General features: G+C 38.4%; 1 protein-coding gene across 1 annotated transcript in view; it reads right to left on the bottom strand.

Annotated features, from left to right (window-relative positions):
- INPP4B (inositol polyphosphate-4-phosphatase type II B) overlaps positions 1-12,418 on the bottom strand; it is a gene marked incomplete at its 5' end in the record, with an annotated part of 263,520 nt that overhangs the window by 58,000 nt on the left and 193,102 nt on the right. Inside the window, 2 exons of the mRNA XM_018563411.1 lie at positions 1,540-1,678; positions 7,992-8,201. Of these exons, the coding sequence (XP_018418913.1) occupies positions 1,540-1,678; positions 7,992-8,201 (349 nt within the window). The remainder of the gene's footprint in view (positions 1-1,539; positions 1,679-7,991; positions 8,202-12,418) is intronic.

Genomic DNA, 12,418 nt, shown 5'->3' with positions numbered 1-12,418 from the left:
TATATATATACATATACCACTCTGTGAATGAGGGCTGTAGATACAAAGAGTGAGTGATACAAGTTTACAGAATCATATACCGGAATTATGTCATTACTTTCTTCTGCATTGCTGCTTAAAAGTTACTACAGTAATTTAAAGGAGAACTAGCATCCTCCCGTTACCCTAAGCTCAGTATACCGCGAGCTGCAGCTTGCGGTATACTGAGACGCCGCAGCCGGAGCGGATCCCGACGTAGATGACCGGATCCGCCCAGCTGCGTGAGTGACAGCTGGCTCTGCCTATCTAGAGGCAGAGCCAGCTGTACCCGCCCCCTCCCCCGTCCGTTCCGCCAGTCAGCGCTGGCAGATCGGAGCGGGGAGAGGGGAATCTAGCCCCTCCCCCTGTCACGGCAGAGAGCCGTGACAGGATCGAGAGGTGAGGGAACCCGGTATGTGTTCGCTCACCTCCCGATCTACTGAGCCGACCTGTGACAGTCTCATTGTCACAGGTCGGCTAGAACTATGAGGTGAGTGAAAAGCACTCACCTCATAGTTCTCCTTTAAATAAACAAGAGAAAGTCTGTATCTATCCTTCCCTCGTGACTTTGGCTTACACCACTTATCACCCTCCATACGCCACCTCATGGAACTTTTACTCCTCAAAAGATAAATTGCTCTTATATATATTTTTTATCCAAAAAAATAGCTGAATCCCTGACCTCCAAAATATTGTAGCTATTATACACATATTTTGATGTTTAAGTGAGGCTCAGTTCTGCTAAACCTGAAATTCAAGGTTTGAACAGTTGCTGACATTTTGAATCATACAGTAGGTTTTTATCTTATTACAGGTACTTGGAAGACAAGAGGTTGTTACCAAGGGAGCGCTGCTGTCACTCCGTATTCCCTGATACAGAGTACAAATAGTTGAGGGTGGCAGGAGTTAGGGTGTGTGGCACAGCAAGGGAGAAAAGAGAGAGATGGCAATAGAACATCATGATGAAAGAGCTCTGGATGCTGGGTGTGGTTGTTCGGACTACTGCCTGATTGGAATGGGAGGAAAGGATGAGGAGAAGAATCAGTGATATTGTGTGTAGGACATGGGTCTCTCCAAGGGAGCCAATTTGTTTGGAACAATACAAAGAGCATGTGCCGCAGAAGTAGTTGGGAAGTAATAGATGTTGGAAGTCATGATATTTGGAACTGTACAGTATAGCAGTTATCTACTTAATATGCAATTCTTTCCTGGGCGGTCTTTATTTCCTTCAGGAATGGGGTGTTCTCTTGATCATGAGCTTGTGTGCGGTGACAGAGGTACATATGTTGTCATTTATATATACACATACATACATAGACAAACACACACACACACTGACCACATATTAAACTATGACTAAGAACACTATAATACATGATTTTCTATCTGAGACCTGTCTTCTCGTATGCTGCCTATACCATGAATGCCTCTTGGAACAGCTATTGCTTTCTACTCCACCTTCTTCTTGTAAATAAACATGCTCCATTTAATACAGCTTGTGATGTTAGGAAGATATCTTACCATTTATGTGTGATATGAGGAGATCTTCATCTGAAGAAACCACTTCATCATCTTTTGTGCTGTCTTCTTTTTCAAGTAGCCTATCTGTCATGGCAATAATGCAGTTAAGGCTCTTCCCTACGTTGGCCCACACCCTATCCTGAAAAGAACATAAGCATCACAATACACACACTGGCACAATACCTACACAATGAACAGGAAAGAGAAACGCAATGCACACCATCAGAATGACATCTTTCGAAGTTATTTTTAAATGTAATGAAAAAGAATGTTGAGAGAACATGAGACATTCACAGCTACTAATAATGCTGGTGGCTTGATGCACACTACAAACATTGCCGGTTGCTTGGTGCACACTAAAAAATTTGATTAGCAACTAAATGTATTTCCTCTGCTTAGTGGGCAGGGTTTCAATAGCCAGGCTGCTATTGGCTATTTCAGATAGCAATAGCCATTAGCAGGCTGGCTATTGGAACCCTACCCACTGATATTAATAATATTACATAGTTACATAGTTAGTCGAGTTGAAAAAAAGAGTCCATCGAGTTCAACCTATAGAGATACGGTGGGAAAAAAAAACAAGAAAAGCCTAAACAGAATGCTGTGCCCACAGCTACCCCCTGTTCATCCAGAGGAAGGCAAAAAACCCTATAAAAGCATGGTTCAATTTGCTCCAACATGGGAAAAAAATTCCTTCCTGATCCCATAAGGCAATCAGATATTCCCTGGATCAACAATCTCTGATGCCTAATATACCTATAATAACTCAATATCCAGTAATATTCTGTGCATTTAAGAATACATCCAGATGTTTTTAAAACAATTAACAATTAATTATTTAAAAATATTAACTAGGGATGCACTAATGCAGTTATTCTAGCATTGAGTACCAATATTTTTTTTCCGGTACTTGCCGATACCGAATATCGGTACTGGCATCCCGAGGTAGCGTGGGCTCGGGTAATCAGGATCTGATTGCCTGGGAAGCTGGTGTTCTATCGTAAGCACATCGGCTTCACGCTGCCTCGCAACACTGTGAGGCAGCCTGGCTTCCTGACGATCAGGAACCAAGCCTGACTCGCAGTGTCGCTTGGCAGCATGAAGCTGGCTTCTTAGCCAATCAGGAAATCGAGAGACAGGTCATGATTGGCTGTCCGGCTTCCTGATTGGCCTGGAAGCTGGCTCCATGCTGCCTCGCGGCACTGCCGGTCAGAGGGAATCTCCCTCTGGCCCGAAGTTCCAGTATCTGTGTAAGTATTGGAGCATACTCTCCCAAATGCTCAGTATTGGCACCTATACTGATACCAGTATCTCTATTGGTGCATCCCTAATATTAAATAATATTAACTCTTAAGCAACCAGAAAGTTATTCAGCACCTATCACTCCCCAGAATCCTATTAAAACATAAAAGCAGATAACAATCTAATGAAGAGCCTCTGAAAAGACTAATTGTTTACTAATTACTTTATTACAATGAGAGATTAGATAACATGCTCTCCAAGCTTTCATTGCATCGACAGAGTTCAGGTCTTACTTTTTGAAGAAGACTAACTCATGTGACAACAAGCTCAAACTGTAAAGCTAAAATGCATGGGTTATTTGCCATATAAACAATTAAATGTAAATGTTTGGTGAATGTCACATTCACTGCTTTAAAAAAATGCCCTTTTTTTAGCCATAATATTTATTTCAGTGTCACTTGTTTTTACTGCTGAAACTAACAGTTGTTAGGGAAAATTATTTTTGTGATAGCTTAGCAAAACAAAACCTACACTGTAGATGACTGGTTACCCACAGGAAAAAAAAATGAAACTTGATTCCATGTATTTGGCAGCTAAAGATGTAAAACTCCATAACATGTATGTTTCTTCCCCCAGGAAGGGTTGTCAAATTCTGAAAATGTTATAGGTTTTTGATATTTGGGTATTGTTGCCTAATCTTTTTTAATGTCAGCGTTCTTAACCTTAAGTGCCTCGTGATAAGATGCCATATTGGATAATATGTGTACCACCTATCTTTTATCACATCCTAGAATCATCACTACTAGTCTGGGCAGGCAGTTGACTGTATAGAGCATAGTGGCTGCACTGCCCGTCATTGATATCTGCACATACAAAGTGGCATGTACAGAGAAATGAACAAACGGTAAAATATGGTTAATGGTTGCATGTCTTGCTTGCTACTTTAAACTACCAGGCTGCTTTAACACTGTCCATTTGTGTTACTGTAATAATGCTAGAAAAGCAACAGAATACGTTTGCAGGAACAGTAATATGAAAACCGTACATGTTCTGTTATGGGAACACCTATAATTGAACTTGTAGCAGCCATATACAAAAAGAATAGAATTGTAACAGCATTTCATATAAAATTAAAGCCTCATTAGAATTCCCGTTCCCAGAATCTTGCGTAGGTGCTTTGGTTTTACACAAGGTTCAGGACTGTAAATAATTCGGAAACACAAGTTAAAGATGGCAGCTCATTAGAGTCTGGAGAAGAATTGATTTCTAGGTTATTTGTAGTGTATAATTTAGAGCTTTGGTAGCCTGCACTAGCCATTGGGGATCTGGAACAGGCAAGGTTTAGGGCTATCACTGCTTAATGAAGCACAAGTGGGTCAGTCACATTGACTGAACTGTCTTGCTGAACAATAAAATAGAAAAGAGGGAACGGCTAAGAAAGAACTGTAACTGAAGAATACCAGTGGCAGAAAACAATATAATATGGCACTGTTACTTTTTGGTAAGGTCAAGAGCTGTTTCAGATGAACTCCTGATAGAATGTATTGAATAACATTCTTTTTCAACAATTGATCCTACATTATAATATTAAACACTTGACTTTTAGGAAGCACACACACTTGACTTTTAGGAAGTATTGGCGAAAAGTGTGGCTGCAGAATACTCTTACCCACACTTAAGCACAGCAGTTCAGACAGTTCCTTACAAAATCAAGAATCCCACCAGCCCTTCCTGATAAACAGTGAAAAAAGGGCATCTAAACCCAAGAACAAAAATATATATAATTCAGCTTGCCAGATTCTAGAGGCTGCATCAGTTTTCTTTTACCTGTTAATCCTTCCTGTCCTAGGGTGACAATGCTATCTCATTGTACTGAGGACTGTACTGTACAGGAGGTGTGATAAGACTACAACCCCACATAGGGGAGGAGTTCTGTAGTTCGCATGACTGAACTGATAGGGCTAATAACATTGCTTCAGATAACACTGCAGAGTGCACGGGACAGAGGACAACACTTGATTCCTGGCAGAATCAATAGGTATTTATGCACTTATTAAACAGCACAAAACACTTTCATTGGTATATTTTACAGACTAGAATTGAGTAAATAAGAGAAGACCATTTTTAGGGTTTTCATACTCTTTAAACCTCCCTAGCTGGCTAAAGCTCAGAAGACTGCCAAGCCATGGAGAGGGAGAAATAATTATTGCTGTAATTAAATCACTGTACAAAAAGAAAGGTGGTGTTTTATTAAATTTTTAATTAGTCTTTTTTTTTAAAGATGGACGTGCATATATATATAAAATTGTACGTTGTTTGATTCATCACTTCCTACGGAAATCCCTAATTTGTCTGAAATGCATGTCATCTTCTCACAGGTATCAATACAGCACTTATCTCTGCTAAATCATCAGAGAACAATGAAGTGTCAAAGAGAATTTACAATTCAGCAGATCACAGCAGTGGTGTCGTTGGTTATCATCATGTATTCTTTTCCTGCCATATAAACTGAAACTGCTGCACAAGTCCACTGTGTATGATCAGCTCTAATTAGATTTTTCAGTATGTAGGCAGCTGGCTGAAGACTAGATAACAAGAGTTATGTTATAATCTGATAGAAACTATACTCCACAGCATAGAGCATCACCATAAACCAAGTCAAGTTACAGGTGACATGCCACTGGGCTCTGCCCTTTACCATTTTAACTTGCCTGTAAGTGACATAGCAAAAGGCTTTGGAGATAGGCCATGTCTGTTTGCTGATGGCACAAATATATTTAATACTGAAATTGGAAATTTTGGATTTCAAAGGGAAAAAAATGCTAGTTCATAGCACTGGAGGTACAAGATTGCCTAGAGATTATAAAGAGATAGACTAGAGGGTTTTTATTTCAGGGAACTTCAAAATGAGTAAACAATATATGCAGACAGTTGGCAGTCCTAGCAGAATTTTTGGATGCATCAGCAAAGGGATTATTACCAGAAGGTGAGAGATAATGATTTTCAGTACACCACTTAAGTCATGCCTCACCTGGAATATTGTATGTGGGTGTTGACAACTTACCAACACAGATATATTGAGAGATATTAAATAAAAAAAAAAAAGGCAAGTCCAGGTAGAGCTACAAATATGGTAGGATAACAAAATAATTGCATCAGTTTATAGTTATTGCCGTCTTGCTGTAATTTACAAGAAGACTTGAAGGATTTGATCCAGATTTGTACATAATGAATGATGTTGCTAGACAGGTCTATAAAAAGGGGACAGTAATAAGAATTGCCTTACTAAAAACTGCTGTAACATATGTAATAACACTAGGATTCACAGCATAAACAAAAATGATTCTTTAAATATAGGGATATAAATAAAACTGTCACTTAACTGGGATAATTTTATTACAAAAAATGTGTGTCAACCAGATGCACAACATAAGAGCTATTAAAGCCTTGCAGAGGGAGGAAATCTCCTTGTGTGGTTTACCTTCACATCAGAAGCTCTCACCAACTTCAATTACCACCACTAAAATTAGTCTAGCAATATTCATGCTGGTCTTTAAAACAATGTTCCTCTGAGGTAATATTAGTTTTCCCAATTATTATGGAATTGAACAGTTATCTTTTCAGCTTACAATTCAGTTTGCTTTTGACTTTCTAAACATGTTAACCATTTACTGAATGAAAATGTCTTATTGGCAGTCCACAGACCTAAGACAGCCATAGGATGCTGCAACAAAAATGAGATCTTTGTTCTGACATTTACATATACATGTATGTTTCTGAACCTGTGAGCATGTATGAATGTATGTACATTATGTATGCAATCCCTTTTTTTCTGTACAAACATGGAATAAACAGAAAATCTGTTAAAATTTCAACCTGCCCAATAGCCACAGGCAATTAAACAACAGTGGTCGTATAAAGTTTGACTTCTAGATACCCCAATTGTCTTCCTATACTGAATAAAAGTGTGTGTAGGTGTTTGTTGATCCTGGTGGTAAAGGTGGTTTGTGAGGGGTCTATTGTTAATTAGGGTCAATAATAATAGATAACAGTGAGGGAAATGAGTTAGGGAGTAGGGATGGGCTGCATGTTCGACTCGAACGTAGCCTGTTCTAGTGTTCGCTGAACGCCGAACATTGCTGGATGTTCACGGTCTGTTCGACCGCAGAACATCCCACAATGCACTGCGCCCTCCAAGACTGTACCAGTGCCCAACGAAGTACTGATCAGGTGGTCATAATAATCTGGCCACTCAGTGTATATCAGAGTTCTGTATATAATATATATTATTATATATATAGATTTATTCTGTATATATCAGACTTCTGTTCCTGTTCCTTTAAAAACTTTTTCTTAAATTTCATTGATTCCTGTCATTCAGTGAACTACCTGGATCCCCATACACTTTTTATGGCCAAAAAATTGCATATAAGGCTTCAAAATGGGGACATTAAATTTTCTGAGTTCTACCCCCATAGACTTACATTGAGTTCTAAGTTCGAATTAGAACTTTTTCCATGTTCGAAAGTTCGAATTAGAACCGAACACGGGGGTGTTCGGCACATCCCTATTTTTGACTTTGCAATGACTAATAAACTTAACAATGAACTTCTCATATTTATTTCCTTTTGGTTTGTTAAATATACCAGTGAAAGCATTTCTCACATCTGTTTGATAAGCACAAAAAATACCTGTAGATCCAGCCAGAAATCCAATGCTGTCCTGTGCTCTGGGAGTTCTGCAGTCTTATCTCAAGTATTCTTATCTCAAGAACTACAGACACCCCACCCCCCATAATTTGGAGATGAGGAAGGGGAGAGGTGATTTGTACATACTTCTTCCCTAGGGTGACAACTCTGCTCCTCCATAGATACAGTACAGTGAGTAAGCGTTGTCAATTATTACATTTTACATATTACATTTCATTCTTGGGTGTAGATAAACTTTAAGTCCCTAAATAGGGTAAGATGTCTAAAGTGGTGCAAATAACTGTTTTTCAAGTTTGCACTCATTAGGGTTATATATGGGGTGGCAAGTTCTACGGGTACATCTCAGGGCAGACATGCCAGCATAGGCACAAGTATGTAATGCTGTTCGCAAGTCTTGGATTCTTTATTATCACAGATTATAACACGTCAACAAAAGGTACAACTTTGACTTAAAGTCCCTATTTCATTGCCAGTATAGTATGATGAATGAGAGGTACTTACCCATTCCTCCTCATCATATTCAGAGTGGTGAGGTATAGAATCTTGCCTTGATATAGGATTCACAGACTCCTGACCCTGAAGATCATTCTCATCAGTGCTTATTCTTGGGTCTGTGAGCTTTTTATTTGCACAGCCTGGCCGAGCAGTGTACAGTGCCAGAAGAGCATTACTTACAAGCTGGTCCTTGAACGAATGGACAAATAACTCTGTCTGTAGAATGAAAAAAAAAACCATGGAAATGGCATCTTATGTCAAGGATAGGCTTTCGCAAATATTTACTTAGTTCTGTCACACTTTTTTACCTTGCCAAATGCTTTATTAACTAGTTAGAATCCTGCACACACATAGAACAGCCAAGAGTCCCCTTCATAAAACTTAATTTGTGGTCAAATTAAACTGTTATGTTTTAGTGTACTGTTTACGATGAAGTCAGGGCTCATAACTTAAGAAAGAAAAATAGATGTAAAATAATTCTATTTTAAAGACAGCCATTAACATTTCACTTAACAGTTTTACTGCCCAGATGGGATTGTATAAACTGTCATATGGATTGAAATAAAAAAAGTCAGCCTGAATTATGCTAAAGTAATATAAAAATGCATTTGATTGTAGTATGGCACTTGTAGAACGGGCGGAATCAATGGGTTGTAACGAGAAGTTATTTCAATGTATGGATCACAGTAATGATAATAAGCACCATATTTAAAGACTGCCGTTAGATATGGTAGCTACAGTAAACCTCTGATGTACATACCAACACAAAGACATCTTGCTACAGATGATTTCCACAAAGAAGGATATTAAGCAAAGTGTTTTAATTTGATCCTTGTGGTTCCTCTCCCCTCATGAAATAAATCCATATATTGTTGTAATATTGTCATAATGCATAACAATATGATTTCATTATCATATTATCACAATGCAAAGAATATTCAACATATGGCTCTAATATCACTACCGTGAAGCTGTAATGAATCAAAACAGCATGGAATTAAATACAAAAAGGAGTCAAAGTCATGCAGTTTACTGTTTTTCTAAAGGAGAGCTTACGACCCTTGCAATCAGAAAACAATATAGCCATGCATGTGCAAGTGGATCAGTAACTGACAATATGATGGAAATTATGTTAAAAGAAAGCTATAATGACAGAAGCATGAATGCTGCGGTTGCTAACATCTTCACCTGAAAATGCAAGTTGCCTGGTTGCCATTCCTACTATCTTATGAATACTCTTGGTCACTTACCAAGAGCAGGTATGATAATAAGGACTTCTGACCTGACACCGACCTTACCAATCTACATACTTAAAGATGGGTGAGCATACAAACCAGGGAACTAGCATTTCAGAAGCAAATCATCTATAGTAGCCCCATAATTCTTTCCTAACAGGATTGCTAGCATAAAGTTATCTTCACATAATGTAACACATGCAATTATTAACTTCCAGAGAGTAAGCAGTGACTGCAAGAGAACATGAACAAAGCACATGATGGAGAACAAGATACACAAGAAATGAGAACTGCCACAAATGACTAACAATATTTCTTTATCTGAAAAAAATGTCAGAATTGCTGTATTACTGTTACTGTTTTTTGTTAAAGTAATGTGAGAACAAAGATAATGTGCAAAGTTCCACTTATAGTCGTATTTGACACAAATTACTAGTGTACAAAACCTGAACCAGACTTAACATAGGGTAAAGGTAAGGCTAGATGGTGCCCATAGGTACCACTATTTAAGTGGAGTCTGTTTCAAAGTTCCACACAAGGGTATGAATTTTTAAGGGAAACCCTATGACATTTACAATTCAATATACAATATATAATCCAAACATATTCAAATATGTACAATTTGTGACTCAAATTTTACACACTTACTTAATGGAGCTGTAAGCTGATTAATGCACACCAGGTGGTGGGGAAAAAAGGGAAATCCCTCGGTGGTGGGGACTGCAGGGAGAAACATGAGCATTCTGATTATAAACCATCAGCAGTTTATAGTATCACTCAGAAGGTAGGAACTACCAGTGTAACTTTAGTATTTCATAGTGATATGATTTCCACATACGGTAAGTAATACTATAATTATGTATTTTATGATTCCCAATAGTATCTTAGGGGTCGAGTCTACCTCTATTTGTATCTCCCTGTGGTCCTCACCACTAGGGTATTTCCGCTTTGTGTACGTTACTCAGCTAACAGCTCCATTAAGTGTGTAAAATTTAGGGCACAAATTGTTCACATATAAATATTTTTAGATTATTTAGTATATTTATTGCATTTGTATATGATATTGTAGAACACCTCCTTTGCTGAACAAACAAAGTGCAAAACACGTTGAACAGGGCCATTGCAATTAATCGCTTGATGAAAACAAAGACCCTTGAGGGGAAAGAAACTGTTGTTGTTAAGCATCTATGTTTGTACAAAGTATGGTATATAGCAATTACTTGAAGGGGAACTATGAGGTGAGTGATTTTCACTCAACCTCATAGTTCGAGCCAACGTGTCACAATGAAACTGTCACATGTCGGCTCAATAGATCGGGAAGTAAGCGAACACATACCGTCACTCTCTCACTTCTTGATCCTGTCCCTGCAGAGAGCCATGACTGTTACTTACGGCTCCCTGCAGGGATTCCCCCACCTCCCTGCTCCGATCCTCCAGAGCTGACTGGAGGAACGAACAGTGGAGGGGGCGGGTACAGCTGGCTCTGCCTCTACATAGGCAGAGCCAGCTGTCAATCACGCAGCTGGGTGGATCTCGACATTAATGTCGGGATCCGTCCCGGCGGTCTCAGTATACCGCGAGCTGTAGCTCGCGGTATACTGAGCTTTGGGTCGCGGGAGGACGCTAGTTTATGTCCTCCCGTGACCCTGAGGAGAACTATGGGGAAAAACACTTACCTCATAGTTCTCCTTTAAGGAAGTACTTCTGTAACATGGGGAAATGTAAAGCCAAGCACAACCATTAATCTTAATGTTTGTGATTCATTTATTTGATTTGTGGACTTAATAAATTATATGTTTTTAAGTAACTTAAGACTCATTGGCGCATTTAAAGCCCCATGCTTACGGAATAAGGGTAATGATGTATGTAAATAAACAGACCAGTGATCCTGGGTGATGTCATTGACCAAATATGGTTTACATTACCTTCTTACTGGGGATCTGTCAGTTTGAGGCAATAGTGATACCTAGGTGGGGAGGGAGTGATGGGGGGAGGACCTCAGTTAAAGGATACCTATACCAAATGCACAGTTAACTCACTATAGTCCATGCATTTTTAAAATCCTGCAAATGCTGAACCTGTTACTTGTTTGTATGTAGATTTAACAGATTATAAACTTAGACAGCAAATTTTAAACAAGAATATAATAAAGTGTAGTTAATTAACTGCACTAACATAGATTTACAAAGCCGTATACATTGTTTAACATGTATTTGTTGTTTTACCTAATGATCATTTTCACATGAACATCTTCAATTCACAATAATAAATATATTGAATTGATGTGGAATTGTTACTATGGCCCATAAAATGAACAGCTGTTGGAAGACTGTGTTTCTCATTTCTCACTATTTTTTTCAGTAGCTCAAATCACTCATTTTACAACTCTCCTAAATAGACACATTATAGAAACTATTAACACCAGTCAGAAGCTAGCAGTATTTATAGGAGCCAAAACATGTACGCCAAAATCCTTGTGAAGTTGTTTAAATACTGCACAAATAAATAATATAACATGCTTGGGGTAAGTTGAACAGATCCGTTTAATAAATTAGGAAATAATGCACTGCAATAAAAAAATGATATATGTATTAGTTTTCGGTTATCTTTTGTGTAATGATAGTATTGTGTAGTATAGGGTATCAAGTTCTGTAAATATACTGTATATCTATATTTACTGTAGGGAGGCAAAACAATTTCCAACTCTTCCTCACTAAGTGGTGGCCTCTGGACAATATGAAGAAATGGGCAATTTGAAAAAAAGGACACTTGCTTAATGAAATTTGTTTTCAAAGCTACACTTGCTAATTCTGTACTGTGCAAAAGGAGTATGGTATGATGTTTTTGGTTGAAAAAAAGAAACTTGCATTAAAAAAATCATCCATTTTACATTGCTTTTCTTGTCCGACCAGTTACTAAGCCAAAACGGGAATCATTGCTGAGCTCCTGCTGAAAATGCCAGCTGCCTGGCTGTAATTGCCTTCAATATTTATGCAATCTATGGCTCAGAACAAGCCTGCAGCAATTGAAGTGAGAGTAATATCAGAGCTCTAGTAGGTAACTCAAAGTATTCATACTTATTGGCGCTTTCAGACTTTATATTTAAAAAGTGACTCTGAGCGGTTTTACCTGTGTATTCACAAATTTTTTTAGTGCTTTGCAGGCTTTTAGCTTTGGGCATTTTCTATTTGGCCCAAT

The sequence above is a fragment of the Nanorana parkeri genome, unplaced genomic scaffold (assembly GCF_000935625.1).
Source record: "Nanorana parkeri isolate BGI_ZX_2015 unplaced genomic scaffold, ASM93562v1 scaffold662, whole genome shotgun sequence".
NCBI classification, from domain to species: Eukaryota; Metazoa; Chordata; class Amphibia; order Anura; family Dicroglossidae; genus Nanorana; species Nanorana parkeri.
Note: the sequence above shows the minus strand (reverse complement) of the source record. Positions and strands in the feature narration are given on the sequence as shown.